Below are 10,862 nucleotides of genomic sequence, written 5' to 3'. Positions count from 1 at the left end.
CCAATGAATGCAATGAATTGGCAGCGTAAGCTTGCACAGGTGTGCTTCATTGCCAATTATCCCAGCATATAAGCACACCTGAAGCGAGCAAACGCCATCCTTTTAAGCTGAAGAGACTTTCAAACAGCTAAGGGACAGTCATTATGGCGACGGAGTATAGCACTTCCGAAGGGTTACTTCTGTAACCTCGAACGTTCCCCTTCGGTTGGGGAACTTCAGTGCTATTAAGTTGATTTGATCTTTGTGAAAATCCACAAAATGGGAGAACTATGGAAAGCGCCATAATGACTGCACCTTACCAACGCCCCCGATGAGGGGATAGTGAAGCAAGCGTGAAGCACCCACATTATGGGAGGCGCGGTCCTCCAACGTGTCCCTGGCCCTAATTTATCCTACTTCAACAGAAGTCTTACGGATTTAGATATATTTTTTGGGATGTCGTGAACATCTAGATAATTCTAGGAAAATACGACAGTACGTTGGGAAGCGTGCAATCCCGATAAGGAGGACGCTGCGGAGGCCATCCGTTACCCAAGGGGGGATAGATGGCAGAATTTACATATGGACTAGCCCTAAAAAGGGGGAGTACGCATAGCAAAAGAGTGGTTAGCGGAGAGGGAAGACACGGGTCCGCCCAGGGGGGAGACTTAACCGTGGCGGAATAAGCATATGGGATCGCCTAGTGGGGATCACGCATAGCAGACACCTATACCCAAAACGCGGGCTGACCAGCGGGCAGACCTACAATGTAGTGGGCCAGCAAGTGACTCCTCCTTGAAGTCAGTGCTGGGGGCCACGGAGGAATCTGCAGGGCTCACCTGACGGGGAACTTTACTGACAGATAAAAAGGCGCACGTACCTCCGTGTTAGGGAGAATGGCGCAGCAAGCGTGTTTCAACACCCAACTGAATTGTTTCCTCAATCACCAAGGGTTACCTAATACCCTTGAGGAAACCGGTTCCACTCGCAGATTGTAAAACCTTGCAAATGTGTTGGGTGTCACCCAGCCTGCAGCTCTACAGATGTCTGCACTCTCGGGGGACGCAGCTCACCTCAGCTCTGATAAGCGAGAGAATGGCATCCACAATCCAGTGGGAAAACTTATTTCGGTACGGCACTTCCCTGCTGCCGACCGCCATAACAGACGAAGAGCTGCTCAGATGATCTAAACTCTGAGTGCGGTCCGGATAATACGCAAGACGCGAACTGGACAATAAGGAAGGGCTGGATCTGCCTCCTCCGAGGGCAGCGCTTGCAGGCTCACTACCTAGTATTAAAACGGAGTGGTAGGAACCTTGGGCACATATCGCAGGCGGGGTCTCAGGATGTGAGAGAAAGCCAGCCCAATTACAGGCACGAGTCACTGACCGAAAAATGCCTCCGGGTCCCCGACCCTCTAATCGATATCAACGCGACCAGCAGAGCTGTCTTCAGGGACAGAAAGATACTGAGTCGAGGATCGAAGAGATCTGACGCGGCTTGTGTAGCGAGGGCGAGATCCTAAGAGGGCATGAGAGGGGGCGGGGTGGATTTATTCGCTTAGCGCCCCTGAGGAACCGGATGATGAGGTTATACGTTCCCACGGTGCTGCCAGCCACCGCGTCATGAGAGCGGAGATGGCAGCCACGTAACCTTGAGTGTGGAGGGCGACAGCCTGCTCTCCAGCTTCTCTCGGTGTAAAGAAAGCACAACACTGATCTGGCAAATTACGGGTGTCTTCTCTGCGAGAGACACACCATTCAGTGAATAGACTCCACTTCAGGGCATAGGCGCGCTCAGGGAGGGGGCTCTAGCCCGAGTGACGTAATAGCCACCCAATCGGAGGTTACCTAAGTCTTCCTCGCGTCTAAGGACCTCCAAGGATCGGCGAGGTTGCCAGATGGTGCCCTGTCCCTGAGAGAGTAGGTGCTCTCTCGAAGGGAACTGCCAGGGGAGGGCTATCGCGAGGGAGAGCTCTGACATCCAGGTCCGGTTGAGCCAGAGGGGCGCAACCAGCAACCTGTTCCTCGTCCTCCCTGACCTTGCACAGTAACTGCGCGAGCAGGCTCACTGGGGGAAGCGAGTATTTGCGCATTCCCCGAGGCCAGCTGTAAGCCAGTGCATCCGTGCCGAGAGCACTCGGTCAGGGAAAGAACAACTGGCAATGAGCGAACTCGGGGGAAGCAACAGATCGATCTGGGCTTCCCCGAATCGCGCCCATATCAGCTGAACAGACTCGGGGTGGAGTCTCCATTCTCCAGGACGTAAGGCTGCCGTGAGAGCGCATCGGCTGCATGGTTGAGCTTGCCTGAATATGAATGGCGTGCAGCGATTTCAGCCACGGATGACTCCAGAGGAGCAGACGGCGGGCGAGCTGAGACATGCGGCGAGAGCGCATACCCCCCATACGGCTGATATACGCCGCCGCCGCCGTACTGTCCGTCCTGACCAGCACGTGTTGCCGCTCCAGCACCGAAAAAAAAACGGTGGAGAGCGAGGAACACTGCCAACAGCTCCAGGCGATATGCCAATGCAACTGGGTACCTTTCCACAGGTCCGCAGCCGCATGCCCGCAACGCACAGCCCCCCAGCCCGTGTTGGAAGCGTCTGTTGAAATGACAACAAGACTGGACGCCTGTCCTAGAGACACCCAGGCCTGTAGGAACGAGGGGTTGCTCCAAGGGCTGAGGGCGCGGCGACACAGCGCAGTAACAGAGACTCTGTGTGCGCGCGCGTGCCATGCGCGTCTGGGGACTCGATCGTGAAGCCAGTGCTGAAGTGGTCTCATATAGAGTAATCCGAGCGGCATGAAGCGGCTGCGGATGCCATATGCCCCAGGAGCCTCTGAAATAGTTTCAGTGGGACCACTATTTTACTGTCGAGCTCTCTCAGACAGTACAGCATCAGCTGAGCGCGCTCTCCGGAGAGGCGCGCTGCCATGGTGACCGAGTCCAGCTCCAGCCCGAGAGAAGAGATCCTCTACACAGGGGCGAGCTGCTCTTTTCTCGGTTGACCTGAAACCCCAACAGGTGGAGGTGCCGGAGCACTTTGTCTCTGTGCATAATCAATTGCTCCGAGAGAGGGCAAAAATCAGCCAGTCGTCAAGAAAACTGAGTATGCAGATGCCTGCGAGCCGAAGGGGCGCTAGGGCACCCTCCGCGGGCTTGGTGAGGACCCGCAGAGACAGAGAGAGCCCGAAGGGGAGGGCTTTGTATTGCCAAGCTCGACCTTCAAACGCAAACTGCAGAAACTGACGGTGGCGAGGAAGAGTGGAGACATGGAAATACGCGTCCATCAGGTCTAATGCTGCAGACCAACCCAGAGGAAGAACGCACCGGAGGATGCGCTTCTGCGTGAGCATTCTGAACGGCAGTTTGTGCAGAAAGCGCGCAGATCTAGCAGATCTAGGATTGGCCGTGACCCACCGCTCTTTTTGGGCACGATGAAGTGTGGGCTGTAAAACCCGCTCTCCATCTCGGCTGGAGGGAGCGGCTCGATTGCATCCTTCGCCAGGAGGACAGCAATCTCCTCTTGCAAGACAGGGGCGGACAGGGGGCTGACCCTGGTGAATATACACCCGTGACTTGGGGGGCCGTTTCGCGAGCTGAATCGCATAGCCGAGTCTGATTGTGCGTATGAGCCACCACGAAGAGCTGGCCCGCGCTAACCAGGCAAGCAGAGCTCTCGCTAATGGACTCATCGCTACAATCACTGACGTACCAGCAGTGGGGCAGCGCGGAGTGGGTGTGCTGATCCGGGAAGCGCGCGGGTCCCACGGAAAAGCTGGAGGTGAGATATTTGCTCTCACTCCGCACCCGAGCTCCGGAGGGGAGGCTCGAGGGGTGGGAGAAAGGAGACCGTCCTCCCAGCGCTCGTGAGCAAATGGCGAAACGCACCGAATCTGCAAGCTAGAAAACATAGCGTCCCAGACTGGCAGATTTCGGGCTGTCACATCCGGGGAAGTGGAAAAGTGCTCTTTCATGATGTTTTCATGGCAGTAAAAAGTGCTGTTGGAAATGGGGCCCCACCCTCCAGCGGGGAAAGAGCAAGTTCCCTCTTCTCCAGATGGCCTGTCCCAGGGACGCTTCGCGGTCCGTTGCCGGACTTAGCGGCGTTCTGGGCAGGGGGGGCTGCCTGCTTCCGAGGTGCCCGATGCGCTCCATTCGCCAGAGGCGTGTGCGGGGGTGGAGCAGGTCTCGTAGGCAGGTTCCTTAGGCGAGGAGCAGGTATAAATGGCACGGCGGGCTGAGCGGGCTACGGACCGCCGATAAGACATCACCTATCAACTGCTCTCTCACCGCCTTGAATTCCTGGGTGAATTCACAGTCGGTGTCGCCGAACATGGCTTGGGATATGGGGAAGTCAAGAAAGCGGACTTTGTCGACTTCGCGCATATCAGCCAGGAGTGGCGCTCCTGGGTCACTAATGTGGACATCGTCCTCCCCAACGCACACGCAGCGGATTCAATAGTCCGAAGAGCTAAGTCGGCGGCGGTGCGAAGCTCATAAGCCTGGGTTGGACCCACCCTCGTGCAGCTCGGCCAGCGCCTGCGCTTGGTAGCGCTGGTAGGTGGCTATCGCATGCAAGGCGGAAGCAGCCTGGCCCGCAGCTATGTAAGCTCTAGCTCCGAGGGAGGCAGATAACTTACAGGCTTTGGATGGGAGACGAGGCGGACCCCGCCAAGAAGAGGCGCCGCGCGGATTGACCGCCATCGCGCACTCAACCTGAGGAATCGCCACATACCCCCTGGCTGTTCCACCATCAAGAGTGGTGAGGGTGGAGGGACACGCAGCATGGCTCTTTAAGACCGCGTGAGCCTACTGTGCACCTCCGGGAAGAAGGGAACGCCCCTCTAGTCGGTCCGGCCGCGGAGCTGGGGGATAAACCATCTCCAACCCACGGCCGAAGCAGCCCGGGAAAGCACGGCTAACATGTCCGTTTCAGGATCCGTAGTGACAGCGCTCACCTGCCCGGAGGGGGTGAGCGGGTCTGGATCATCGTCGGACAATGAAAGCCCACCCTCTGAATGCCGCGGTGGACGTCTGGTCTCCGGTGTCATCGAGCGTAAGGGCTACCATCTGTTAGATGGATCGCTTCCCCCGCCCGAAGCTTGGATGGATCGCTTAGAGGAGCGGGAGGTCTGCGGGCCTGTGGGCGACGGATTATCTCTCGCTGAAACCCTCAGATCTGCCCGAGTGCCCGCTGCAGAGCAGGGGACAACTGGGGTGGTTCGCCCTTTTGCAAAGACTAGCCGCGATCTTTACTGCGCAACAGTCATGGCATCGCAATGACGACATGAACTGCCCGCGAGCAGCGCATTAACATGCTGGACCCCCCAGGCATGTAACGCAGTGCCCATGCCCATCATCCGAGGACAGGAAACCACCGCATCCAGAAACGCAGTCGGAGCGCCGTCCTGAAAAGGACATGGTGCACGACTGTGTTGCTCTTTCTGTGAAGTTTGCAACTTTATACGCACCGCTCTGGAGGACCGGACCCAAAGAACGCCAGGCAAGGGAGAAACCCAGCTCGACCGTCTGCCGCTGCGTGTACACACTCTGGACCGGGAGAATGCTCTCGTTCGCTCAGAATCGCTGGTCACAGCAGGAGGAACCCTCATTGAATCGATCAGAAAGTCTCTGAAGCGAAAAGGATGGCGTTTGCTCGCTCCAGGTGTGCTTATATGCTGGGATAATTGGCAATGAAGCACACCTGTGCAAGCTTACGCTGCCAATTCATTGCATTCATTGGCCCGTTCAATACCCTTTCAGACAAGCGGCTTCTGAACTGAATCCTCCCATTCCGTGGATTTTCACAAAGATCAAATCCACCTAATAGCACTGAAGTTCCCCAACCGAAGGGGAACTCTTCAATTTGACTACAGACACAAGCAAATTCTCACACTGTAAAAATGATGACAAAAAGTCATAAAAATAAATGCTTTTATGTTACTTTAACTCATTTTAATCAGTTAATCAGGTTTCAGCTAAATATTTTGTCTATAGAAAGCTCAGTTTGACTGACGTTGCGATTACTTAAAAATAAATGTGCCAGCAAGATTTTTTTACAGTGGACAATATGTGCAAGTGCAGAAACACCTTAAAAATGACAAACCAAATTGCTTCCTAGTGTTGTCAGAAATCATATTTATTTTTTTATTGTTGATGTTTTATGTTGTTTTCATATTTAGTCCTAATCTGAAAATTTGTGCAAATATGATAAACATGTAAGAACTTTCTGGAGTCTCTGGCATATTTCTGTAAACATCTACTCTAATTGTAGTACATTTTTGTATTTGCATGTTTTGTGAGAACTTGCTTGAGTGTTTGTTCAAACTGATAAAGATGTGTTCTCAGTTTGTCACTGTTTTCCTATTTTAATGTGTTTTCTCAATTTGAGCTTTCTCGGCCACCATTGTAAAACTCTAAACAACGTCAAATTTCAGCTCCTCTACATATTCAGTCTGCATTATATAGCATGTTCTCTGGTCCTCATCAAATACTAAAATTTATATTGATACTGATATATACACTCACCATTCACTTGATTAGGTACACCTGTCCAACTGCTCGTTGACGCAAATTTCTAATCACATGAAATCACATGACTCATCCTGCCTTACATCAAAGGTTCATGCTGGTGGTGGTGGTGTATTGGTGTGGGGGATATTTTCTTGGCACACTTTGGGCTCATTAGTACTAATTGAGCATCGTATCAACGCCACAGCCTACCAGAGTATTGTTGCTGACAATGTCCATCCATTTAGGACCACAGTGTGTCCACCTTCTGATGGCTACTTCCAGCAGGATAACACGCCATGTCATTAAGCGCGAATCATCTCAGACTGGTTTCTTTAACATGACAATGAGTTCACCGTACTCAAATGGCTTCCACAGTCACCAGATCTCAATCCAATAGAGCACTTTTGGGATGTGGTGAAACAGGAGATTCGCATCATGGATGTGCAGCCGACAAGTCTGCAGCAACTGCGTGATGCTATCATGTTAATATGGACCAAAATCCCATAGGAATATTTCCAGTACCTTGTTGAACATATGCCACGAAGGATTAAGGCAGTTCTGAAGGCAGAAGAGTGTCCAACCTGGTACTAGTAAGATGAACCTAAAAAAGCGGCCAGCGAGTGTATATATCATATAATATATTTTATTTATTACTAAATATATTTTAATATTTAAACATAACATAACTGGGGGTTGTGCCCCCATAAAAGGAAAATTTAGAATCATGTTTAAATGTGCCAAGCTTGCACTTACTTGTCCCGGGGATGCGCTTGTCAAGGCCCTGGGAGTCCCGGGGCCCTTCACCAAAAGAAGGTACGGGAGTAGGAGTGCTACCTTTCAGCCCATTCTCCTTTGCCCCATTACCTGCCGGCACAGGCAGAGAGTTGGCAGGGGGAGACGGACTTCCTTCAGATTTCTGCTGATTCTCCTCAGCCTGGAGACAATAAACAAGAATTCAAGAAATGGGTGCCAGAGACAAACATTTGTTTGTGTGTGTATGTGTGTAAGGGGATTATATAAAACAAACAAAATGCAATACATTAACATTGTGTTTATTCTTAACTGCTATGTTAAAAGTTAACAAAACTGACATAAACTGACTTTCTATTATTTTTATGTTAAACATATATGCAAGATGCAATATTTTCAATAGTTGTTGTGGTCAGTTTTCATCAGTTTTTTTTAAAGAAGGCTCTTATGCTAATAAAGGATGTATGCTAACTATGATTAAAGCTAAGGCTTCTCAATTGTATCCAGAATCAGAATAAGCTTCCTCTCAAAAATACTACATACATTTCAATATCTTTGCCATATCTGGAAGCTTTTGTTTTAGGTGTCAGGTTGAGGTAGCTTTCTCATAAAACACTTTCGCCCACTAGAAACTAAACATTATGAATATCATAAATTCCACCCAAAAAACAAAACAAACAAACAAACAAAAACTTAGTAGTGTTCATAACCAAGTGCAAAGAAAGAAAATCTGAATGAAAATAAAATACAAAATACCTAAGCACGTCTATATGGTGCAGGAATATTTATCACTATTTGTAAGGCTTGATTTTCAGTTAGCATATGTTTTATGGTCTGTGTGTTTTTACCTTACCCTACTTTGTTAAAATGCTGTCAAACTTAACTTGCAGAAATGCACAAGAGCTTTTTTTAATATAAAAGTGTTAAGATCACCAGCGATCACTTCTTGGAAGATCGATGGTGAACTATAAACTCATTCATGAACTACAAATCCCCTCATGCCGTTTCACACACTGGTCACCATTCTACACTGATCACACATGTACAGCTGACTCTCATTTTTATTGATTATCTGGACTTAACTGTATATACAACCAACACACATTTCCTGTCACTGTGTTTTTGGCTTAGTCGAAGATTGTTGTTTGTTTTGTTTGTACTTTTGGATCAATGCATTGTTTATGACCTTATGACTGTTTTGACTATGATTTTGGATTGCCTTGTTTGATTCTTGATTTTTCCTATTTTTGTCCATGATTACCTGCACAAATACTTTCTTTAATAAATTATTATTAAGCTGCACTTGGATCCTACCACTCTTGTCTTCGCCATGCCGAGACCCAAACATGACAAAAAGTCCCTAAATGTGTTTGCTAGTAGATATTGCATGATGAACAGTTTGTAATTTCTTTGGTTTTAATAATTATTATTCATTCATTCATTCTTAATTTTCTTGTCGGCTTAGTCCCTTTATTAATCCGGGGTCGCCACAGCGGAATGAACCGCCAACTTAACCCATCTCTGGGAAACATCCACACACACTTATTTACAGACACACTTATACACTACGGACAATTTAGCCTACCCAATTCACCTGTACCACATGTCTTTGGACTGTGGGGGAAACCAGAGCACCCGGAGGAAACCCACGCAAACGCAGGGAGAACATGCAAACTCCACACAGAAACGCCAACTGAGCTGAGGCTTGAACCAGCAACCCAGCGACCTTCTTGCTGTGAGGCGACAGCACTACCTACTGCGCCGCCTAATAATTATTATAGATATTATAACACATACAGGAAAATGTAGTATCAATAATAAAATAGTGTGCATTGCTAATATGCAATGTTTTCTTAATCTATTTTACCACCTTTGAATTGTTGTCTCCTGGTTCATGTCCCACATTGTCCATTGATCCCATTTTGGTCTTGGCCTTGGCGTTAACCTTATGGGATTCAATCTTCACATCACCACCACCTAAAAGAGATCAATCATCATTCATACTTACTGCGCATATTCACAGTGAGATTGAATTTGCAGTAAAAGGCAGCATTACAACTGATCCACCCCTACCTGGCTTATGCTTTATGTTGTCCTTGGATCCACATTTTGAGGTCACTTTGCTCAAGTCAACCTTCTTATTTAAAATCTGAACCTGTTGAACAAGAGCAAAGAGCTTCTTTTGAGAATATATTGTTAGAGAAAAGAACAGCTGAGAGACCATTTGTGTAGATTGTGGTTTTATAAGTCATGCATAATGAAAAAAGTTAAAAAGTTCATTAAAATGTATTGATCTTCAGAACACAAATGAAGATATTTTGAATACAATTAAAATGCAATGAGAGAGATTTCTGTCTCTCCACTGAAAGTCTATTCTTCATCCAAAACTCAGACACTTCAAAGCTTTGATAAAAGGATGACAATATATTCATGTTTCCATGACCTATAATGAATATTGAAACAGGTAGCTGGTGTATCAAGCAGTCCATCCAGAACTCTACAATTCTGCAATCACTAAAATTAATGCTAAAATCTAGCAAATTGTGCAAAATTCATTTAAAGAGCACCTATTGTACCCTTTTTCAAGATTTAGGATAATTCTTTTGTATCTCCAGAATATGTCTGTAAAGTTTCAGCTCAAAACACGCATCAGAATATATATTCAACCTTTCAGAATATTGGAATTTTCTGCTCTGAACACTATGTAGCCGTTTTTGTGGCCCGTGCTTTTAATGGTAGTTCTCTTCGCCCACCATTCCCACGTCCCTGTCAGAGTGTGCCTCAATCTCCGGCTGCGTCAGATAAACAACACAGTGACAGACATGAAGGAAGCAGATCTCACATAATGTTTGTGAGAAAATACTACAATAAAGAACTTTCCCAATGATTATTTGATGTATTTTTTGTCGAGATAATTCAAGCCTTTCTGCATTGATGAGTGACACACAATGTCGTTACAAAGTTCACGCACACACACACACACACACAGACACACACACAGCGCGCGTGTTTAACTTTGCACTGTGACAGGATACATGTTAATATCCACTGCTGTATAGATACCTGTTATGTTAATGTACAAAATAAACCTGATTTAATGTCGACAAACCGGTATTGAAGCGTTCTTTTATAATTGTACTGATATGCGGCTAAAGTAAAGACTGTAAAATTGCTGCAATTCATTACAAACATTCAAGTTTTAAACTTGTAAAACTCATTCTGGCTCACCTTTGATGATGATTGATTATCACAGAGAGCTGAGCAAATCAACATGGGAGGGATTTGGATCTATTTTAACATCAATAAATAAAAAAAAGAGCCTTACTGTCTTTATATCAGCCGAATATGATAGTGGACACACTATACTTATACACAGCTCTGCCCAAACTGTTATAAAATATGATTTTCATCATAGGGGCCCTTTATTTTGGCCAGGTTATGAGGGTGTTAAAATGATTGAACATTTGTCTAAATTCCTTCTGTGTCACCTGCATTGTTTTACAGTTTATCAAATAGCATTATATTTGCTTAAAAGTGCTAAAAATTGAAACAAAATCTGTCATTTTATTCCACAATCATCAGAATTCTTTACTGCATAATCCAGGAGGGTCT

General features: G+C 47.5%; 1 protein-coding gene across 37 annotated transcripts in view; it reads right to left on the bottom strand.

The window, feature by feature from the left end:
* The window catches only part of map4l (microtubule associated protein 4 like), a 74,649-nt gene that overhangs the window by 4,223 nt on the left and 59,564 nt on the right, over positions 1-10,862 (bottom strand). For all 37 annotated transcript variants that reach the window (XR_015478461.1, XR_015478462.1, XR_015478466.1 and 34 more), the window contains 3 exons: positions 9,324-9,405; positions 9,121-9,227; positions 7,254-7,434 (listed from right to left, as the gene is read on the bottom strand). Coding sequence is in view for 14 of the 37 variants with exons in the window: in XM_087240787.1 (XP_087096913.1) it covers positions 7,254-7,434; positions 9,121-9,227; positions 9,324-9,405 (370 nt within the window). In the remaining 23 variants the exon portion in view is untranslated. The remainder of the gene's footprint in view (positions 1-7,253; positions 7,435-9,120; positions 9,228-9,323; positions 9,406-10,862) is intronic.

The sequence above is a fragment of the Danio rerio genome, chromosome 2 (genome assembly GCF_052040795.2).
Source record: "Danio rerio strain M-AB ecotype USA chromosome 2, GRCz13ab, whole genome shotgun sequence".
Taxonomy (NCBI): domain Eukaryota; kingdom Metazoa; phylum Chordata; class Actinopteri; order Cypriniformes; family Danionidae; genus Danio; species Danio rerio.
This window is presented reverse-complemented; position numbering and strand designations above follow the sequence as displayed.